This window comes from Empidonax traillii, unplaced genomic scaffold, assembly GCF_003031625.1.
Source record: "Empidonax traillii isolate 1590-97213 ecotype Southwest subspecies unplaced genomic scaffold, ASM303162v1 scaffold81:size2596050, whole genome shotgun sequence".
Classification (NCBI taxonomy): Eukaryota; Metazoa; Chordata; class Aves; order Passeriformes; family Tyrannidae; genus Empidonax; species Empidonax traillii.
In genome coordinates, this window is record NW_020955274.1 from 665837 (window position 1) to 690454 (window position 24618).

The following is a 24618-nucleotide window of genomic DNA, read 5'->3' on the forward strand; positions in this document are numbered from 1 at the left end:
TATGCAGAGGATGACTTGAAAAGAAAAGAGAAAGGATTTTTCCATTTTGATGGGAAGCAAAATAGATGCAGAAGTTATGCAGCTAACATATGTACACAAAATAGTGAAAAAAGCAAACAAACAGCCTTTGCTAAATGCAGCTATTGAACATATTTTCATTCAAGTAACTGTAAGGTTTTTGTTGACAGCATTCCATTCAGGAAGGCTTTATTCAGGAATGAAAATTATGATCTACATGTCAAATATCTCTTATTTCAGATCTTACTTGAAACCAGCACATTAACAACCTCTGGAAAAATAGAATAATTAGTCAAGTTGACATAAAATTGATATCCAAAACATTAAGAAGTAATAAGCATTTTTCTGGTCTTTTCCAGAGGAAAAAAATAACTATCTCACTTGTAAACAGATGCACATAAAAATGGCCTGAAACTGGGCAGCTTTATGCTTCAAAGTTATTCATAGTTATCAAATAAAATTTTACCTCACTGAAGAGTGAGGAGAGAAACGACAATTCTACTTTGCTATAGACTTTCGCATCAAGATATTTACTGCCATCCTATCGCTGTCAAATGTGATTATAAACCAGGGATCAGCAAGCAGGAGATTAAAGGCTCATCTGAGAAGATGGAACAAATGAAATTGATGAAAACTGTTCAGCCTGTGTCAGCTTCACAGAAACAGCCATCTAGACAGAGGGGCTATCGGAATTACAGATATGAGTACTCTCAGTCTCTCTCTGGCTTTGAAATGTAAATGAAAACTGCTGGAATTGTCAAACAGAAAGTGTTCACTCTTTTTAGAGATACATATACTGTGGGAGTACCCTCACGTTAACAAGCTTTATGGAGCACAGGACCAGTGTTATATTAAATGGAGATCCTTGCTAATCCTTGGGCATTCTCTGCTCTAACTGGAGAATTTTTTCTCCATAGCCACTATACACATTCACTTTCTATTTTGTAAGAAAAGAAAGTACAGTCTGGCAGACAGGTACTTCAAGTGCTATATGAGCACTAAGGTCATTTGAGTATTTCTCTAAGTGAAGCCACTTTAGAGGAGCCACAGCCAGCTACAAAAGCTTAGAAATAGAAGTCTCCGGCCAGCTACAAAAGCTTAGATTTAGAGGGCTATGTACATAATCTTTATTGGGTGGATGGTTGAAGGGTTAAAGAAGAAGATTCTATTACTCAAAAAGAAAAAGGAGTGTGTGGGGTTTTAAGTTGTGTTTCTCACTGCCACATAACAGTTGTCACAATGTGACTTGCATTTGCCAATTACGTTTTACTGATTTTACATTTAGAACCCAAATATGTTTTGAACATCAGAAGGTGCAAGTTGAAAATGGATGTCCTTCAACCATCTGATGCTTTCTGAAACCATGATCTTTTTTAACATGTATAAATTGATTACAAAACAAGTAGTCTCAACCTCTATAAGAAAACAATGTGACATGTTTGAAGTCTCCCCTTTTAAGAAGGATGCCACAAAGAGGAGGCAGACACACACACAGGCACTCCACACAGTACCTAATTCTAATTTGGGAGCTACGTGGGCCCCAATCCGTGCCTGTTCCTTCATGCAGAAGAGCAGGTGCAAGCACATTCAGGGCACTGTCTCCTATAGCATGCAAGAGTCTCACCCAGAAATGTGCTGGGTGTAGGAGTAGTGGATCATCAGGACAGAGCAAGTCTAATTTCATTCTCTGTGAACTGCAAATGCAATTTCTTTTGCTGCATCCTGGGAAAAGTACAGCGGCAAAACTATCCTCCCACGGTGGATTTACTAAAGTGATTTTTTAAAAATGAATGGAAAGAGAGAAAAAGAAACCCTATGCAGAATAAAACTCCATTGCTTGTATATATTTTCCATTATACTGTCTAAAATGAAGTTCCACTCTGACATTCTAAAAAAATTTATTTTCTTTCAGTTATCAGTAAAGATTAAAAACAAAAAAAGCTCAGAGGGGTAGATGGTGTATCACTACATGGAAAGCCAGAATAATCACTTTCCCTGTCCTTCCTATCCTCCCACATTTTCCTTTATGGGTTTTTCTGCTTTTACTGCCTACATTCTTCACCTGAAGTCAAACCCTCTGTTTATGGCATCACAGTGGTTGCTGGGGAGGTTATTACAATATACAAAGCCAAAAGTGATGAGTTCAAATTTGGAACATGCATTAGTATCTCATGAAATTTGTCTAAAGGAGTAGGAGATATTAAAGGGGAAAAAAAAAAAAAAAAAAAAAGGACACGTATATTGCAAACAAGTTAATTAACTCCTTAAATGACTGTTTTCCATCAACTTTAATTACCACAACTGCTTTCAGATATATTACCCCATTGGTAGTTGAGACTAAGTGCTAAACTATACATATGGAAGCAAGCACGCAGAGGAGCAGACAGCGCTAACACAGATGGCAGCAGAGTTCCCAGCCACGCTGCTCAGTAGTGCCTGCTGTGATTGCTGTCGTCTTCTGTAGCAAAAACATACAAACAACAAGGCATGGTAACACAGACATGCACTACGCAGTGCTGCTCTGACAAGGAAAGTACTTCATGTCGAACTTCATACAGCACATTCCTCTGCACTAGATTCAAGACTCAGTAAGTTATGACCAAAGAACACACATTCCTGAAAAAGCTATTGGTTCAGTGAAATTCCTTCTACTGCATGGACTAGCTTCATACGCCCCTTCTCAAACACAGACACATTTTAAGAAACAGCTGTTGAAGTAAGGGTGCTAATTCTCAAGAAACATGTTAAATATTACAAACGGGAGACATCTGTCTTGCCATTTGCATCCCAAAGTTAGCCACTGCCAAATTTTCACAACTAACATAGCAGATCTAGTTCATTTTTTTTTCTCTGCATTACGAAAATCATAAATGACTAGTATTGACTGAATTAGTTTCTCAATCACTTTTTGCCCCTAACTTTGACACCTGAAGTATTACTGGAAGTGTAGGGTCCAAGGAAAACCATTGAACAAAGACTTCTGAATCAGATATGTACTGACAGAAAGGCTTATCCATCTATTTGTTAAGAACAAAACCTGCAAATGGAAGTGGGACAAAGATGAAATCAGATGACAGATTTAAGTAAAAAAATCAAACAGCTGAGAACAACACAAGCAAGAGAAAAATTTCCAAACTGATATTTTAATGGCCACAGAGCTCAATGAAAGATCTTATTAAAATGTTATTAAGCAAAAAAAGTGAGTCTCTCAACAGTCTTTTAACATGAGTGCCTTGAGAGTGCTGGTGGCCCAATGTATCCTATCACATGATGGTAAAAGCATTAACAAAATACTAAACCAAATAGCTGAATTTATTAGGATATATGAGACAATGGCTGTTAATACCAAAAATTATGAAGTGTTTCCTTGTAAAGAAAAGCAGTAGTACTCTTTTATACCAGGAAAATATATTACCATCAAATCTGCACTACAGCATGCAGGCTATGCTGCGTGACAATTTTTACACAGGAATATTGTTGGAAATTTGTGAAATTCACTAGTAGGTTTGTGCACAGAAAATACCAGGACATAAAGATGCAATGGAACTGCAGCTTCTGCAGCAGATTCCTCAAACCAGACATAGGGGATACATGGAGAAATCTACCCACTCTGTGGGCTGAGTGACATGTGGAACATCATAACAGGTTGCCATGCTACTCCCTCAAGGTTGGGACCAAGGGAGCACTGGGAGCCCAGATCCAACAGGACCAGCAGAGTTCCAGAGTCCTCACCAAGGAAGCCAGAGATAGATCCCAGAAAGTTTGTGAAAGGCTCCTGGTCTCCAGAAATATGTTCAGTGAACATCGGGCCTGTAGCTACAGAGCTGCTATGTAGTTACAGCTTCCTTGCTTTTGGCTGCAGAGTTCAAGGGGTGCAGTCAGAGTTCACTGAAATGCAAAATATTTGGTTCATGGACCATTTTAATCTCTTTTTTTTAATTTATTTTTTAAATCTAGTGTGGACAAGAGGAGTGGATGACTCATAGGAATACACTGAGCTTGTATTTACTTCCACAGATCTGTGAGCAAGTCTACCCAGCAAGTCCAGGGACAGGAGGCACACAAGCTTTCTCTGGCAGAACCAAATGAAATTGTCCCTGCTACAGAGCACAGTGCAGGGATCCATACAGACAACACTGAAATAGATCCAACACTAGCTGTCTTCATTCAGTATTTTTGAAGAGGGGTGCACCAGAGACTGGTGGTCTTATTCTTGAAGAGAGTTAAAGTAAAAATAAATATTGAGTCTTCACCTCTAAGTCAAGTCCAATGCATACAGAATACAGACTCAGCATAATTAAGGAAAAGACAAAGCAATGCAGAGGGGCTTGAAGACTGAATCCTTCAGTCCTGTGAGAGATCCAAAAAAAGCCCAATCAAAACAAACAAACCCAAACAAAACAAGAAAAATACACCCACCCCCTTCCCACTCCCACCCCCCCCGCAAAAATTTAACAAAAACAACACATCAAAGCATTATTTTTCAGACTCCGCAATGACCAGAGACCTCTGTGCTATAACTACACTGCAATGTTTCAATTACTCAGGTTGCCAAGACCTTTCTTATCACAAAATCTTACCTGCACTTCTGATTTATGCAATGGATAGTTGAAGGGCCAGACAACTGGCACACTCTTCTGTATTTCTCAAAAAGTTAACAAAGTTTCTAGGTGCACTCAGATAAAGGACTGCAAGCCTAGGAATAATTAGCGCTCCTTTTATTCAGAATGCCATACATATTAACAAATTATTAGCTTTCCATAGTATCTTTTCTGGAACATTTTAAAATAAGGCAGCTTGTACTATGTTTTGCAAGTGGTACTCAGATCATCAGTGGAATCATTTTTGCACTACTTGCTCTTGGACTGATTTCTAGGAAGATGGCCATTTTCTAAAATTCCCTCTTTTCCAAAGTTATCAGGGTCTATTTTGAGTTTTGACTTGTGAAAAAGTAACCAGATTTTATGCATTCTCCTTCCTTGAATGTTTTCAAGACTGGACTGAAGAAAGCCCAGAGCAATCTAATCTGATCTTACAGCTGACACAGAGCAGGAAACTGGACTAGAGATCTTCCTTAGGATCCTTCCAACCTGAACTATCCTATGTATTCCTCAGGTTTTCACCAGATATGCTGAATACAATCAAAACTTAATGGACCTAAATATTTTCACTAGATATAAAAAAACCCCAAACAACAACAACAATGACGAACACAAATAGTCATATACTATTGTCAAAACATGTACATATATAATTTTGCCACTTTGCTCTTTTTACACTGAGAAAGTCATAAAAGAGAGTTTGAGTTCACAGAATACAAAAGCTTTTGGCTAAAAATGTCCATCTGCCATCAAACTGGCATCATGGTGGTACAGGAATAAGAAGGAAAAAGAAATAGTCCTGAATGCAGCTTCAAGTTTACCCTTGCTGCAATGAAGCAACTGCTCAAAGGTTTTAAGAACTCTGAAAAACTCTCAGGAATCACTTAATCATGATTTCTGTGAGATCATTTGTGTGCTCATTCCCTGGAACAAATGCTAAAACAGAAGAATTCCAAAAGCCTAAAAAATAAGCTCGCTGACTGATCTGGTGCATACAGCAAGGAGCTGCAGCCCACAAGGTCAAACCATTCCAAGATCAGAATCTCACTCCTATCACTACAGTTCCTGCAAGGTGAACCTTTTCCCACCTGTACATTTGAAATATATCCCCTCCCAAAAATTAAGGTAATTAAGATGGGACTAGCTTTTCAGCCTGGACACTAAGAAAACAAAGACCATACATCAAAAAAAAAATACCCCAAAATACGCTCCTATTCTAATCAGGTCACTACCACTTCTCCGTGAAAAATAACAGGACATCCTCCCATTGCACAATGAATAAAACCAGTAGTAAATTCTTTTTTGCTTCATTAGAACTTGCCTTTGTAGGCCAAATGTTTAAAGCAATTTAGGCTGCACCCAGCAGTACCATTAACACAAACAACTGACCATTCCTCAGGCTACTTCAATGATATCTGAAATCAATACCCAGACTGGGAGCAGCCTACCATAGACAATCTACAGAACTCCAATGTCATCCAGACTGGAATAGACCGTGTTTCCCTAATGCATATGTTGTTGTGCTCTAAAGAGCGCTTTCCTCCAGTTTTTAAATGGATTTACAAATCTGAATATCTCTCAGAAGTCCAAATAGCTAGAAAGCCAAAATTCCCGCCTCTAGGTTAAATAAAAATTGAAGATTATGTTCCCATTCCCTCTAATTCAGGCTTGAACATTAAAAGCAACACATTAATGGTGTCAAGACTTGATTATCAAGATTCCTTGTTATTGAAAATGATGCAGAAGTCTTGAGACATTCTGCCCAGCACAGAACATAGCTTCTCATCTGTTTTGTGGTCCTGGCTGATGTGAATGTATCACAGGGGCCCCGTGATCTTTCTGTGCACAGCTTCTCATTACAGAACCTCCTCTCACTTACCTCCCAAAAAGTTTTATTCGCACCCACGTCTTGTCTAGCAGAAACCATAACCTCCCACATGAAAACACAGTGACTATCAGCCCAAAAGATGAAACTAGTGAGGACATCTGGTTTATACTACACAAATTTACTCAATTCAACTTCTGGAGAAAGAGTATATCTTCTCAACCTCCCATTCCTCCCCCTCACTACAAGTGCCAGCAGTTTAGACAGCTCTGTAGTTTCAGAGCTTCAGAGTGATAAGTATTGAACAAAATACTGGAATGGTTTGTACAGTAAAGAGCAATGCAGTCATTGACAGTAACAAGTCTTTTTTCTTACTTCTTTCCACAGACTCTTGGGTTCCTTATCACAAACTAACAGTTCTACTTTAATCTGCCTTCAGGACAATGTTCTATCCACTAATTCCTACACCCCATTCCTACTTTTTGATACTTTCCACGGGAATATGGGATCAACAACTCAATGAAAATTCATCATAGGGAGCACATAAAAAATATCCTTAGTCATTACAGTGCACAAGATCGCAAAGCCATCTTAAAAATAATATGTTTTACATGATATTTTGGGTTTATATATTAAGCAGATCCTTCAGTATTTACCTTCCAAATGGAAATAAAGAAAACAATCTCAGTGATACTACTATAAAGTTAAGGCTAAATGCTACTTAACGAGTCAAGGAACTGCCAATGTGATACCTCTTTAACACAAGGAAATTTATTTTCAAAATATTCTGCTTAAATAGCAACCAGAGTGCTATCGTCAAGCCCACTCACATGGCAAGAGGTGTGAATTTGCATTTGCTGGCACAGCCTCCCTGCCACGTGGCCCCTTCATTTGCACCATGTCACTTCTCTAAATTAATCAAAGAATGCCATTATAGTTTTATTTCACTTGTTACTTAACGCTTCCAATTTTAATCAGCATCAATTTAAAATCCATCAACAAAACAGAATACATCAGAGTGAATCTACAATAAAAACATTCCTGGTTCAACTGTTTTACATGTATGTGTGCTGCAATTCTGCTGTGATTCTGTATGACTGGAACTATTATAGCCTCTACACAATGTCATATACATGAAAACAGAAAAATCAAAATGCTACCTCACAGTTTCATGAGCAAGAGAAGTTGAAACCTGAAAGGATAAAGAAATTCCAGGTTTGGGGATGCCTTATGCTTCTACTGCTCAGAACAGCACTGGGTGAAGTTCAGCCCAAATACATATGGGAAAGCAGTCAAGAGTTGCCACGGTTCCAATCAATTATTATGGCGACGTGACAAAACAAATTCAGTGCATAAACAGACACTCCAATGATAGCTAATGGACAAGATGATTCACTGTTTAAACATGGCAAGGCTAAATGGAAAGACAAAGGCAGAGACACTAAATTGAATACTAGGACTGGAAACTTCCAGATGCAAGCGTAAAATGCCCCCGAACCAGGGTTACTCAAAATATAAAGTACTTCAGGATATACTAAAATGAGATAGTTTCTATAGTTCTGTCAGAGTCATCATTTCACCTAGCTTCAGAATTTTAAACAGCACAATCCAAATCATCAGGAAAGTGATTCTTTTTTCCCCTTTTAGATCACACCTTGTATTTCCTAGCAAGGTGATTTGTGACTTCTGTCTGATTAAAACTGTTTAAGGACTCCGTTTAAAAAAAAAAAAAAAAAAAAAAAAAAAGTCAGAAAAGTATATCTGGTTATGGAATGGAGGGTAAATCTTTTGTTCCTAAATTCCATTTCTGTGACAAAAATAGATTTAAATGAATATCTTAAAACTGTATTTTGAGTCTGCTTCTAAGATCTAGATGGTGAGTCTCTCACTGTATTGTAAATTCAAATTTAGAATATTTACATGGATTTGTAGCTCTGATGACTTCTAATTATGCAAGTTGTAATGCTAGGCTTTATCAGTATCATAAATATCCTCCTTTATGAACTAGGCATTCACTAGGGTATTCCCCTTTTTACAGTGAATTAATTTAAAACATAATAAAACAAAGGAAGCAAATAAAAATTAAAATAATTTTAAAACAAACAAACAAACAAAAAGACAAAATAAAAAGAACCGGAAAGAGGTAAAAGCTAGCACTTACATCACGGAAAAAAGGGAAAGACTAAGCAACTTAAAATATGTACGGTAAACCAACCCTTCTTGTTCTCTAGGCCAAACCCTTTATCCATCCATTTGACCTTCACAGCAAAGCCTGCACTACACACAGCAAACACACTCACTGACTAGTGAGACCCCAAAAGTGGCTGAGGCATCAAAGTGTCAGTAGATCTAAACAGAAATAACATCAATATTCACACTTCCTGAACATACAGGCTAGAAAGATACTTTAATATTTAAAGTCTACCTCCAGATTATTCCAGCTGATCACATAGAATTTACTTGTTCCAAGAAGAAAATTTCTATTCCCTCATATTAAGCATATATATAAACACCTACATGAATTTTAGACATTTATTTTACAAATACTACAATAAGGTACATGTAAAAAGTGAGGCGTAGAGAACTACACCTCCACCAAAAAAGATTTGGTTATGACTACCTCAATATGACCAAGAGCATTATTTCCCAAGAGACAGAGAAGGAAAAAAAGGAACAAGCCAACAGAGAATACTGAAACACACTCCTGAATATTTCAAGAAGAAATGTGCAAAGGTGAGAACATCTGAAAGTGGAAAGCTCAAGCACAACTTCATTTCCCTGGTGTCAAGTGTGGAATTAGTCCAGTCCAAGAGTCGTTAGCATGCGTGCATACAACTGAGTTTATAGAAGGAGAAAACAATGGACATGTTTGCAAGGGGGTTTTTTCCCCCCTCTCTCCATTCTCTCATCAGTTCAACACCTTTAGAAGAGCCCACTTCTCTGCAGTGGTAATATATTGACATCTACCCTTGCCATTACACCAAACAAAAAAGGTTAACAACAGTAGTTGTCTTGTTCGGTGACAGCTCAACAGGTGAAAACTAAAATTAGTCAGTGGGTCCAGGTGAAAAAGAGGTTTGTGTTGCTATAGCTCACATTCGTTTATCCAGCCTACCTTGGCATGATCCAACATATTGGCATTAAAAACTCATTGCACTGTGCTGGCTGAAACATGGAGGACTTCCACTTCCCAGTCTAAATTTGGCACATTTTGTAAGCCGCTTTTAAAAAAATCAAATAAATTAAGAAGTCATTTTCTACCTAAAACTTTACCTACGTATGCACACACACTCCAGTAAGTACATCCAGCACTATTTACTTGTGCTGGTTTTCCCTGGTAATTGTTTTAATACTAACTTTCACATAGCTTTAAAACAGATATAAAGTATTGCTTTTTCTCCAGAAGTTATTTCTGGTGGTTTCAAGTATTTCTAATTCACAACTTCTAGTCACAAAGTTTCCCTACCGGCTCCTCAAGGGAGGAGATTTTTTCATATAAGAATTTCAAATTTTTCTTAAGTAGTACAGTAAAATATTACTTGATTTACACTGTGGTTTTCATTAGTCTACTCCTTAACATCTTCTGCTTAGAGAGTGTCTGAAATAGAATTCTGGCTGTAGCTGTCCATCTCAGTTTTCAAGCTCTTGGGAGGTTTTACAGATAAGGTGCCAATGCAAACCCAACATTAAATCATTTAAAAATAGGTTTTTTACAAGATCATTCATTTTAATAATCTTAACAGGATCTTGAACTTTTTGCTGGAGTCTTGGCAAAGACTTAATTTACTGTCTAGACCACAATGGGTGGAAATGCTACTTCTACTTTATATTGTTTTATGTGGTATGAAACTACAAAGAGTGTTAAAATAAGAACTTCTGCACATGAGATCACAAGGCAATTTTCACATTTGTGTTTAAAATATTTGAAAAGTATAAAAAGTCTCCATAATTGCTCATCTAACAGGTGAGAAGAACGTCAAAGCTGAAAATTATTTGTAACTTGACTCAGCTAAATGGCAGGTTTGCCCAGGTGCAACCCAATATGCACCCCTCCAATTTAGACCCTTAAGCGATGCCCAAATAAGCATATCTTAATCCAAACATAGACAGAAATATTGTGCTGGTGTCAATCATAACAGTGCCACTGAGATCCACAGAGCTATGACACTTTTTACCTACATAGGCTGGTAGCCCACTGAAATGGTTTTGCAGCAAAACCAAGGAGTAGGGAAGAATATTATTTCCCAATATTGAAGATATTTCACAGCTCTGATACATCCCAGGTCTCTTGTGAATAGTTCTCACTTCACTTTGATAATTGCATGCATGCACACATGAATGAGTCAAACCTGTAAGTCTGTTTGCCAATTAAAAACTGTTGACAGCTCATATACTACAATTTTACTTTTACGTATATCTTACTTATAACCCCTCTAATGCTTTGGCTTAAACATTTGAAGTAAATTTTCCATTCCTGCATGAATTGATGAATACTGCTTACAAAAGCTGAAATTTACTTAAAAGTCCCTTCTTGGAAAACAGAGTGTTTCTCTAACTTTGAAATTTTTGGACGCATACTAAAGTAATACTAATTTTTGGTTTTCTACCCAAAAATTTCCCTATAGCATACAATCACTATCAGGGACATGCAAATCAGGTCTAATTTCATTTTTTACCTTACATTTGGAGCTGTTAAAGGTTAGTAAATAATCTGGTAACTAAATCTAGGGCGCCCTGCAAAGACAATATAGCAGAAAGAATACTTATCTTTAAATCACAGTTGAAAACTAATTGGGATGCAAACTGTATGGGCTGCAGTGTAATTTAGTGTTCCACACTGTTGCAGCAATTACTTAAATGAGAATTTAGTGTCATATAATACTTTAGAAAACATTTATAAGAAACAACCCTGATAGACTGAAACACACCACACCTTTTTTCTTAAGGTGAATTAGAACTAAGTTATAGAATAACTCCCTAAATTAATTAATTGATGGTAAACCTACTTTGATAGTATATAAATCGCAGCATTATATTCAGGATTATAAACTTTGCCACAATTGCATAGCTGAATCAGTCAAATGTTTACAGTTTGGCCCAACACATTACACCACACTGTCTGTGGGTTCAATTCTGGCTCAGGTCAGTGGCAAAATCCCACTGCATCCAGAATTTTGGTCTGTGTGCCTAGCTACTGTATAATAGCCACATATAACAGGTATACAGTTTAAAGGAATCCCATCAACTGTTTTTCCCATGTGAGTTATTCCCCACAAGCAGCATTACACTCAGATTTAATAGGATAAATATTTACAACTATTTTTAAACAGCCACATTTATTCTCTAACTAGATAATCTTTACTCAGACTTTTAGTCTGCTTCCTCTTTGGCTTGTGAAACAGTCACAAAGAAGCAAAATAGAAAAGGAGGTGTTGCTGTAAAAGCACTCTGGCTCAGAAAGATCCAGGTGACAGTCAGTGAGAGAAATGCTGAGTTTTCTTTCATTTTAGACCTGCACTGGGTGGTATTGCTTTCATAACAAGCATCTTCTCAAAACGCCATCGCCTGAGGTGCCAGGCTCCCCGTCATCCCCAACATCTTTGTCATCAGGATTACTGCATGAGCTACAGCGCCCTGTGGACTTGTGAAGAGTACAAATTACTCCTTCAATTATTGTCTCAGAAGACACAAAGTTACTTTGGGGACTAATATATCCAACAACAAACCAACACAAACTACGCAGAACTCAAGCACAACTTAAACTGTTACTTTACCCTTGAAGGGTTAGGTCAGAGACTTCTGCAAGCCCACTTACCCGAACAGAGGACTTAAAACCCAACACACACAGCTAGAACGAATTCTAGTGAGATTTCCAAACATTGCAACCAGATCCACAAACAGTTGGGTTTGTTCCTCAAAGCTGACAGCTGACAGCCAAGCAGTACAGTAAGGAAACCGTACAGGGCAGATTTGGCTCTGGATAAACTTCATTCAGTGTACAGAACACAAGGGTCATAAACCTCAACACTTGTTTTCAATAGTTCGTGCAACACCACTCCCTTCTATATCTTCATAGTCAGGATCTGATTTTGGGAGAACTGTTTGTGTGTTGCTTGCCTTCGAAGAGAGCATCTATCTCCCCGAAGGGAGGAGCAGACAAGACCACACAGGGCAATATTTTAACAGTGCTTTCCGGGCATTAACATCGAGAAAGCCAAAAGAGATTTCGGGGACTCTTCCCAGGTTCACTGGCGTTTGCCAGGTCGCAAATGCTTTCTACAAAAAAAAAAAAAAAACAATCAAAGAAGCCGCTACCAAAGCAAGATGCCAAAACCCACGCGAACGCTCTTCCTCTCTCCTCGCCTCGGCAAATAAAAGACATGAAGCGCAGGTCCGCGGAATTTGGGCGCAGGTCCGCGCCCGCCGGAGGGGAAAGGAGAAAAGGATTCCCCGTGCCCTGCAGAAGCCGAGCGGGTGAAACAAGTCACAGGTAAGTTGGCCCCGGGGCTGCCCCGCGCGGACCTCGGCGCTGCCCGTCCCGCCCCGCCGAGCCCCTCCGCGGCCGCCCGCTTACCGTGCCGGGGCTGGGGCTTGCCGCCCGCCGGCTTCTCCTTCCTGCCTCCCGCCGCGCTCCGCATCCGCCAGCACGCCGCCCCCCTGCCCGGCCAGCCGGCCATGCCGCGGGCGGGCGGGCGGGCGCGCTCCGCGATCCCGGCGGGAGAGCGCGGGGGCGGCGCCGGAGAGCGGGACCCGCTGCCCGGCGGCGGCGAAGGGCGGCGGGAGCAGCGCTGTCCCGGCGGACCCGCCTCCGCCCGGGCCGGTGTCAATCAGCGCGGGCGGGCGGGCGGGCAGGCAGCACCCAGCCCCGGGCAGCGCCGCCCCGCGCCCCCCGCCCCGGGGACGGCGCCCGGCACCCCTCCCCTGCTTCGTACCGTTCGGAGGGAGAGCATCAGAGGCGGCGGTGATGGGCTCCCGGGACCAGAAGGCTTCCACGCTTGGGAAATGACAGCCCTCGGCACAAACCTCCTCCTGCCCGCCGGCAAGTCCTCCTACAGCACCTTCTCTGAAAAACATGTGTACGTTACCTCCTGCCATCAAAATCATTGGTTGTGCACACTCCTGACTCCATACCGATGAGTAACTCAACCTGAGATTCCCACTTCCCACAAGCCCATGTGTGGTGAGACAGCAGCCTGCTTCCCTCCCTCCCTCCCTCACCTCCGCGGACTACCCTCTTCCTCGCTATAGAGTCCCGGGGACTCCCCCCGCCGTCGACTTTCTCCCCTTGCTTGGGCATGGGGCCGCCAAAATTTCTGTAAAACGATTACTGCAACGCAAGAAACAGAACGTTCTGCGAAATTTGTTGTCTTAACATCAGGTGTAATGATTAAAAAGTTACAGGAGCGAAGAGATGGAATTTGAGCAAGTTTCAGGCAAGAAAATGTAGTTTGAAATACATTTTTAGACTCGAGGTTTTGGCAGAACAGGATGCTTCATAAGTACAAATAATGCACATAACTTTTGTTAGCAATCTTAGTAATAAACCCATTTGTATATCAAACTATAGTAGTCACTGCAACAGCCCTGAAAAGTTACTCTGTGGTCTATTTTTAATTTTTCATACACATATATATCTATGTGACAACAACACTTCCCCAAGGTGTATCCTTCTTTCTGTCTGGACACTGAAATACAGAGAAAATTTACGCAGAATTTGTGCTGATTGAAGGGCAGGTAGGTGGGGGGGCAGAATCACAGAATCAGGTAGATTGGAAAAGACCTCAGAGATCATCAAGTCCAACCTATGACCTAACACCACCTTGTTAAGCCCTTCTCTCTGTGCCACTATATTCCATCTCTGTTTCCTTGACTTCAAGAAACTTGTGGAGAAAGATAATTAGGGTTTATTGTTATTGTAACTTTAAAATGTATTATTTGGAAACTGACTCAGAACCAAGCTGCACTTTTTAAATTAATTTTTCATTTTGAAAGGCTCTTTGGCTTTGAAACTCAAACTGCCAAGGTGTAAAGGAGCCATAGCCTGCCACACAATGGCACTGTTTTGTCCTCCAGTTACAAATTATCCTTCTTCTTCTCCTCAATGTCAATCTCCTCCAACAGCCCCCTCTTAAACTCTTATCCGTCCTAAGCTGTGAATTCCCCCTACCCCAGGCGTTCTGCCTCACCTGTGAATTCTGACTTGCAGAAGCGAGTCAGAAGTGTGGTCTGCTGAAGCTGATGGTGTTTGAACATGCTGCATCACGGGTGTTTTTCATTAGCACTGAGAATGATTCATGTGAACAAGGATCACTGACCTTGACCTGACATGCACAGATACACCCCGTGGTGATGAATGAAATAGAATAAACAGTTAGATATGACTGCTTATTCCCTCTTGTAGTGTTGTTCTTGCCCAACTCTATTTCACTAGAATACAAATAATGACTCATTTGCTTACCCTCATAATATCACATTTAGAAACCTGCTATTCATCTCTGCTTGAAGGATCTTGAATAAATATACTCCCAAAATGACTGATTTAAATCACATATGTTTTTATCACGATGCTGTTTCTGTTGTTATTGATAAAGACTACACAAGTGGGTGTGTGGTGTATCATGTTACTGCTGTTCTACATGAGGAAGTTTTTTATACTGAATAGTCTTTTTGTTAAATGTTCTTTTAGAATAGTATGTACACAGGGGAGAAGAAAGAAAGAAAACCAAAACAAACCTCATCTGGAGATATATCTCTGCTGAGAATCTGAAAATCCTTCACCAGTTAGTTGGAATGCAAATAAAAAATAACATATAAAAAAAATTTGTAGAGGGAAATATTTTTAAATTATATAAAAATATATTGCATATAAGAGAAGGTATTAGTGAGGAGGAAAAGTTTGCAGTAGTTGTATGTAGAGTTATTATTCCAGAACAAGTTTAATAACTATGGGGAGAAAAAAGAAAAAGACTTGTACCAACCTTACATACTTATTTTGTCTTTGTGCAAAGAGACAACTTTGCAGAAATTTCCACAGCTGCAAAAACATATTCACAACCCCTTCTTGAAGAAATTATTTTTCCATTACCAACATTTAATAATTCTCCTTTTTTTTTTTTAAAGGAGTGAAAGACACAAGAGTCTTCTTAAATATTATTGTTGTGTGTATTACCTGTGATTTAAAGGATCACCACACTTCCTCACTTGCCAGGTGTAATTGAGAATCTGAGCAGGCTCTGTTGAAAAGGCAAGGTACAGAAATCATAAAATGATAATACCGAAAAGTTACCTCTATCTATCATACTGTCATTCCTTTGGTGTGGCATCATAGGTTTCAGGCTAATTTTTGTTTAGTCTTGTTTATGTTTCCTGCTCATTTTACATTGAAGAAGTACAACAGTTTTCATGTATAAACTTGGGGCTATTTTTCCACTGGCAAATGAGTATTTGGATGTCATATTTCTGTGTTTAGCATGTTCTTTGCACATAAACATTAAACAGACTGGTGATTTGAATACATGTTCTAAATTTTGCTTATGCTGAACCGACTTATTCAGACCTTCACAAGCAGGAGCATTGCCATACTTTCTTACTTAGGCATCTGTTGTTTTACATAAGAATATTAAGGAAGCATTTCCAATAGTACCAGTTCTTAGGGCTGAAATTATTATACTTCTTTCCTTTGGAAAGGGAAATACACAATAGCTGCTGCCTTGTCACTCTATTTGAGGATATGACCTCAAATTGGTAAGGCTTCATCTCAGACCATAGCACTAGTTCTGCTCTAATCCAGAAGCCATGGACAGTTCTGCCCCTTCTCACCTTCCAGTCCAAAACTTGGTGGCAACATCCTCATAATTTATCATTAATATGAATTTTCTCTGAGTGTGTTTTAGTACTGAAGATATCTACCTTCTAACCTGGTGTCACGGGTGGGAATGAAAGGCTTAGAAAAAGTTATTAAAAAGCAAAGCCTTGCCAGTGAGTTTCAAGGTGCAGTAAGGACTTCCTTGCTTTCTAAATCCCTTCTCAGAGAAGAGGCTAGATGTGGCTAAACCCAATCCTAGCTTCGGATTATGTTAACAGTTTAAATTTAAGGAATTATAGAGCTATGATTGAACAAGTTTTGTCCCGCAGGTTTTAATGACTGGCACCCTTGGCACCAGCAGTTGATAGCTTGCATTGTGTTGGATTTTAGGTCTAATCAGGGGTAGGCTTTCCTGGCACAGCTGGCCAAAGAGAGAAAAGCTATTTAAGTAGAAATGCAGTTTGCAAAATTACACTGATTCCTCGCAGAGCACCACTTCACATTCCACATGGGAATCTGTGCCTCTCCAGAAGGTGCCTCCAGGTTATAACACATTACAAGGATTTTGTACAAACTAGATAAAGGAGAATAACCAGCAGCATTTGGGTTTTTTTGGTTTTTCTCTTCCATGCTAACTTACCTGCCTGCAGCTGCCCTCCTCTGCTTTGTGCGAGTGCAAAGCTGCAATAAAGCAGCTGAACTGGCACTTGTACTCCAGCTTGCTCTTTCACAGCAACCTCAGCTGTTTTCATGTGTTGTTTTGGGTCAGCCAGCGTAGCCTCCTCTTGTGCTTTCTGGTGCTAGAGGAATTGGAAAAACAGTAGTGTGTCTTTGGTTGCAGGTACAACACACAGCACAGAGCAGGAGTTAGGCTGTGGTGGCTCTTGCCTTAACAATATGTGTCCACCCCCATCACAACTTCATAATCCTCAGTGTAATCTGTCCAAGTCTTATTTCTTTCATGTGCCAGAGGCAGCTCTGAACACATTGCAGCCATGCACACACTATACACACACAAGTCCAGCAAAGATACTGTGCTGCCTGCACAGAGGCAGCAGGGATCCCCCACCAACCCAAAACAGTAAGACTGCTGATGGACAGGGCTATTTGAGCCAAACTTCAAGGCTAATCTTAAACAAGTCATATTTTTTGCTTCTTCTGCTCATAATTGTTTCACAGAGCTGGGGGTAAGTTTAAAGGACTGGATAGAATCATAAAAAAAAGAACATACGATGGATACAGATCGTAGTACTAGAAGTCTGACAAAGAAGAAAAAAAAAGCTGCTATAATGGTACATTGAATGAAGCAGAAATAGTGACTTATCTTTTATCTACAAAGGGTAATTTTTCAGGTTACATATGCACAAAATTAACGTACAGTTGAAGTCCTAGAATCATTCTTTTAAGTGTAATATTGTTTCTCCTACTCCTAGAAACTAGGGGAAAAAGTGGGTAACTTTGAAACAGTGTCACTCTGGAAAGCAGCTTTCTTATTCTCTGTGCCCTTGCCTGTGCTTTCTTCAACCCTCCTCTGTTCCTTCTATTACTCTTAACAGCAGAAAACTTGTTTTCCAGCAAGAGGAAGTGAAGGCATAAATTTCCAGCGGGTAGTACAGAAGATACAATTCATAAACTGCACCTACCCTTTTCATGTCACACGGAGTTTGATTCAGGTAACTGCAAAAAGCAATCAAGGATCTGCCCAAGGCATCAGGGGTGCAGGGTAGCTGCACCAGGGGGATAAATGTGGAAATTTAGAAAGCCCACAGAATACAGCTTAGAGCATTTCAGTTACTATTCTAGAGGCTCAAATTTTAAATGATCCTATTACATGTTAAATACCCTGCTGAAAGTCCATTTTTTTTTTCAAACTTTTATTCAAATCTGATCAGAGGGAGCTACTTGAATCACAGTTCTGTCTCTGAAATGTTGTTGTGGGACAGAGTTTTGTTTTTTCACCCAATATACGGAAGAACTACAAGATTTGTAATCTCAAGTTCATTTATTGCAGTACCAATGCTTAAGATGTTTCAATATTTCATTATGTAACTTAGAGCAGGGTGAGGAAACTGCATGTACAAATACATCACTAATACAATGAGCAAACATTTAGAGAGATATAAGTATTTCCAGCCACCACCACTTAGTGGCTCACAAATAAACCAGGAGGTTTCTGAAGGAAATAATAGTTGTGAGAGTATAAAGTATAAAATATAAAGTATAAAGAAAAGCTGAATATTTACTGCCCTTTCAGGTCAGTCAAGTTTCAGTGACTGAAAATCAAAGCTTATGTAAAAGAAATTTCTGTTCTCAAAGCTATGGAAATTTTGCAGGGGTGCCTCTTGGTCCCTCGGTTAGCTAATGAAACAGGCATGCTACTAAAGAGCTGGAGCAAAAGACAGATAACCTTTCAGATGCACAAGAGCATGATCCCAAGAGGCCACACTACTCTAAGGTATTTACTAGTGCTTTTGGTCTGGATAACTTGAAGAGCAGGGTTTTAGATAAATATAGAGCAAAATTATGCCCAGGGATCTTTGAGAGAAGAATTAGAAGGTCAGCCATAAAAGGCTAAATTAAGCTTATAATTATCACAGCCATAGAATTTAAGAACGAAATAGCTAGGCTAAGAACATTTGAAGAGATCTTCCTTTCTACTTCTTTCCAAAATGAAATTGAAGTCAATTCAATATAACTGACAATAGAATCTGGACTAAGAATTTAGTCCTTACAGATGTGAGCAGAAATGCACATTTCCTATCCTAACTAGAATAAAACCTTTGCCCTGCAGTGGGAACTCACCCGGGGTAGAGGGGGGTGGACGGGAGGGGGAGGCAAAAGGCAAGCTCTTTTTCACCTATCTTCTTCTTAAAGGTTCAGTGAGTCAGACACAGGCTTAGTTTCTATTTGCAGCTCTGTAGGAAACTGCAGAAAACCTATTGCCAGGGGCTGCAAGAGGAGCATGCTGAATGAAGCGTTACATCTCCTGGCTGTGCATCTCCCTGCCAACAGCCACAATATCTGTAGTGTCCCTCCGGCATATGGTAGGTTGCAGGAGCTTGCAGAAAACCTCATGCAGGTTTTATGATACTAGCAACTGTGAATGGTTCATGTGTTCTTTGTTTCTGTGACCATAATTCAGAGTTTCACTCTCTGTTCAAAGGGAAATATGCTTTAATGTCTGGGATTGAGCCCTAACTGCAGTGGCCAAAAGCACATCAAACACAGCCTATACTACATACTGAGTAGCATGTTAATGTAACCAAACTCATACAGTTACAGAGGTCTAATCACCCCTTAAATTCACCACAACTGCATTATATGGCACTTCCCTGGCTTTTAGTAAAAAACTTTTACCTTGGGTAAAGAGAATAGAGTAAGACAGATTTGTAACTTTTAAAGATGTGTCTCAAAATTACATAATTTGGCCGGTGTTTCCTTCTCTATTTCCAGAACCACCTAAAGATTGAAAGAAATGCTACATTAGTATTTAAAACAAGTGTAAATATGTATCTAACAAGCTCTTTAAGAAAACATTCTGTGCACTGGTTTTGCATAATAGCAGTGAAGAATACAGAATGAAAATAAGGACATTTCTTTGGAATTAGGTATACACAAGGTCCCTGAGTTTATTTTCTTTTGGCTGGTTCCCCACTAGTCACCATAAAACATTTCTTAGAATTTTCAATAGTCTTCATCATTTCTCAAGGGTTTTTTTGACTTTCATTGGCCCCTAACAGAATCATTACTGTTCAGAGCTTATTCTCTATTCCTTTCAATTTTGAGCCCATGCAGTGTTCAGGGATCATTCAGAGTTAAAGGGATGGGCACAACTCTGTCACATCCAGTAACTGAATTCCAGGACTCTGACACTGGTGACCTGACCATCTAACAGAACATGCTGACAGGTTCCTAGGTTACTGCAATATTACTTCATGAACCTCTGTCTCACTGCTTCCTTCTTCTTTGGTGTGCTACAAAGAGAACTATCGCAATACAATATTTAATCTCTTAGAAATCTATTTGCTCTGAATAATAGAATTTTTACAAATTGGCTCTTTTGGCCTGCAGAAGAAAGGGTTCAGAGGTGGAAGGATAACTTCCAATCTCAGAGGGCTAACCAATGTGTTCTTTTTCCCTGTGAAATCTTTTATCTTCAAATGCATACCAGAAAAATAATCACATCCTGGAGTCAGAAGCAGACACTGGTAATGTTCACAATTATGATGCATGTCAGGTCATGTGCTGTCTAGTTGATTGGCACATCTCACAGCTGGCAGAGACCAGAATTGTGTGAAATCGAGATGGGGGTTGTCAGCACTTCTTCGCTGCTGCATCTGCAGCAGCAGGAGCTTTACCACCAGACGTAGTTCTGATGGATACACTTTCTGTCTTACCTGTCTGATCTTTCATGGGCAAAATAAAGATTTCCACAATACTGCATGAACAGAGAAAAGAAAAACAGCATTTATGTCCTATGTAGGAAATGGGGACAGGAGACATGAAGCAGCTTCTACTTTACCCAGTGCACAGCTGAGCTGTATAATGCACTGCTCCCAGAAGCCAGTGCCCTCTTGCTGACCACAGGAAAGCAGCATTTCTCTCCAGTTTTGCTTCAGTTTGTCACATCCATATTCTGCATTTCCTACAGACTAGAGATAAAAATACAATTTAATGTTTGACACCGCTTGAGTTCCCAATACATTTTTTCAGGTTCAGCTTTAATAGCCACAGGACTACAGGATATGGAAATACATGACATGTCAGACACATACCATGGAACCACTTGACTTTTAAAAACCAACAAACCACAAATAATGATGCATGTCTTCCTGTTTTTTCTGCCTAGCTACAGTAAAACTAAAAAAAAACTAGACAATGCTTCAAATCTGCCTCTGCTTTTTTTATTTCTATCTCATAATTTTCAAGATGAATACATTGGATCTTTCAGGATTTCATAACCCTATACCTCTCAGAGGCATTCCTTCTATAGATACAGGGTTATATTCATCATGTGCAAGTTATTTGTTTCTTAAATAGTTGGTAGTTCATCTCCATTTTAGTTATTCATTGGCTTATGCTAATAAACCAAACAATGACTCCTATCAGTAACTCGAATGCTAAAATTTGTTAAGACAATTGTTCTAACATGTTTTTTTTTAATCCCATGGGATACCTACAGCATGAGTTTGGTATAATGACAGAAAATATCATTCTAGGTCACTCCAGGCCTCAAAATATAGCACAGAAATAAAAAGCTAACTTTGCCAAAAACAAAGACGTAAAGCATATACGCTAGGCTTTATTTCTGAATACAAGGCTATACATTTGTTTTCAGAACTCAGACTCAATATGCAATTCAGCACAGCTGCACACACACAAAAACAACAACAACAAAAATATTGATAATTCAAGTTTACATACCTAGGGACCCTCTTCACTTCTAGAAGAACTCTCTATAGAACTGATCTAAGAGACCTGAGACAAAACGCCTGAATTTCAAAAGCTGCAGCAGTTCAACAGAACAATGCAACACCCTCTGAGATTTAGGTGCATCTGGCACTACAGTCCATTCTTTCACTAATACTTAAGCAGTAATATTAAGTACTCATTCATACAAAAGAAAACATTTTCTAAAACATATTATTTTTTGATCTACATTTAAGTAAATTCCAACTAAAAAAAAAAAAGAAAAAAGAAGATATGTGAAACAGTGCACCTGATAAAATCAAATTACTTCAAAGGACTTGGGAATATGTCAAAAATATTTTGGACAGTATAATATTGAGGTTAGATCAATTTTAGATGAAAGTTTCAAAAATACTGTCCTGATTCTGTAAAATTTTTATCTTAAAAGACGATACTGATTTTAACACATCTTCCTGTGTGAACTGAAGAATTGAGCATATGCAGAGATTGAATAACACATAACTAGAAGTATTACTTGTTCTGATAAGATGGAAGGTCACCAAACTGATCTACAAACACTGGAATCAAATTTAATGCTGTTTCAGAAAATAGAACTTTCCCACAATGTATATCATAACAATATTTTCTAAATCACACATGGTTGAAATTTTAGGTACAATAAATGTAAAAGGTCTAGTAAGAATATGATAAACCCAAGGCACATGAAATATTAGGTACTGTTCCCATCCTCTGGAACAGGTAATACTTTCTATATTTAAATATTGAATACAGAAAAACTCAGTCAAAACTCAACTTACTTTATTTAATCTCTATTCCTGTGTCTGTCAACAGGAAACTTGCCTCAGTAAAGACAAAGGAGGCACTATTCATACATAGCACATATCTAACACAAAGCATAATTACCTAAAACTAGAGAATGCAATGTCCAAATTATGAACATTTCACTCTCATAAAAGAATTAGTGATGTTGTGCTAGGTGTCTACGGGAAGACCTTTCTCAGGAGTGGATTAAAAGGGAACTCTATGGAGAATTAGAAAACTGGCAGTTCACAAAGCTATTTAGAGACTGCTAAAAGTAAAATACATAAATACTTCAGGGAGCAGAAGGAAAAAATGCCACAGGTCTTCCTAATGAAGTGGGGCTGACTTTTTTTTTCCTATGACACAAATATGTCAAGTGTTTATCATGTAAGAATTTATATATTTTATAATAGTTATGATCTACAATCAGCTGAAACACTGAAAACACGTTCCTTCCTTGGAAAAGTCTTTAGGGCCAACGGCTAATATCTACTAAAATAGGCTAACACCTACTTCTAAAATAGATTTAATTCTAAAATGGCAGAAAAGGGATTTGAACCAGAATTTGTCATTTTCTACATAAGTATTTTATCCAATAGGCTATCAACTAAAAGGCAGATTCCATTTTTTAGACATATTTTAATTTGAAATTAAATTTAAAATAGTGGCCCAAGCTACATTTGACAAGCAGACGCCTCTTTATTCCTTATTAGACATGCTCCCAAGAGATCATGCTAAATTGTTTTTCTCAGGGCTTTTTAAGTAGATATACTAACTGGATTTGGATCCTGACTGAGCTTAGATACAAGCAAGTGCCAAGTTGGGTGCCTGCACTATAAGTCCCTGATTTTGCCTGGTTTCCAGTGAAAACTCAGAAAGAACTTCAGAATTTTCAGCTCAGCCCTCTAAGTGCTTATGCTTGCAAGCAAGGGAACAGTCGCTCAACTTTCCCTGTTCCAGCTTTCACATGCCAGAAAAATGTAATAGACCATTCTGTGGTTTTGAAATCATGCTGAATACGGTCTTAGTGCCAGAAGTTTTTAAATAATTTCCTTCACTATTAGACATAACAGTGCGGTGGAAGTTTGAACTAAAGCTTGCTTCCTTGATTAAATATTATCCCCCTGCCATTCTGAACTACAGCCTATAAAGCAAGCCCTGGAGTATATGCTTAAGCATGCATATAGTCCCATTACCTTCAGTGAGCATAATGAGAAAACCAAATGAGAGTTTACGCTTAAGTTATTATTTTAACATTGTTCAGAAGGACTGAACTATTAAATGTTCCTTTCAAGAGATACATTGAAGACCTTGTTTTCGATCATATATTTTTTTCAGCAGAGGAGAATTCTATCCAATTAATGGCAAATTGGGGGTTTTCACAGATATTGGAATTGCTCAAATAACATGATTTTATAGGAGGCTGTTGGGAGCTCGAGAAAGCTGAAATTAAATTTAAAAAAATCCTTATGTGTTGATGTATAAACATCACATTTAAGTTTTTATTATTAAAAATCCTCATTGTTATTTGGGAGCATTTGAACAACTAAGAGGATGCATAAAATCCTTGTAACCTTAAATTTTTCATAGATTCAATAACTGATACTCAGTAAATATTATTTAAAATGTGGTTTCTTTTTTCATCCTAGGGGGAAAAAAAATCAGTTATCCCTTTGCAAAGTCATATGGCATCACATGATCAATCCTTTACACCATCCCAGAAACACATGTATAATAAAACCTTTTAATCTAATTAGTAAGAAATGTTATATATACCTGCAAAAACTAATGAGACTTATACCAGTGAGATAATAGAAAAGATTATATTTTTATGTTTTGATAGGTAGCATTTTACTGGCTTGCAACTTGTGAAATTATTGTAAAGAATTTCATCCAAAGTCCTACATTTGACCATATGCTAGCAATACAGCTCTCAAAAAATATAAGATTAAATGCATCTTCTTAAACCCTTTGGTTTTTCACTTATTGAGAGGACCATACAAGATCAAATTGAAAATTCACACTGTTATTCTTAGTCATTAAGAAATAACAAGATTCTGTTGTTGTCTGTTTTCAGATTTAGCTTCTTGTCTAAGGAAGAAAATTTTTGGTTTCCTCTGCAAAAAAATAAAGTTTAT

General features: G+C 38.6%; 1 protein-coding gene across 1 annotated transcript in view; it reads right to left on the reverse strand.

Moving 5' to 3' along the window:
* ZNF385D (zinc finger protein 385D) overlaps window positions 1–13121 on the reverse strand; it is a 410553-nt gene extending 397432 nt beyond the window's left edge. The window contains exon 1 of the mRNA XM_027880952.1: window positions 13019–13121. Coding sequence (XP_027736753.1) covers window positions 13019–13121 — 103 coding nt within the window. The remainder of the gene's footprint in view (window positions 1–13018) is intronic.
* Between the last annotated feature and the right edge of the window lie 11497 nt (window positions 13122–24618).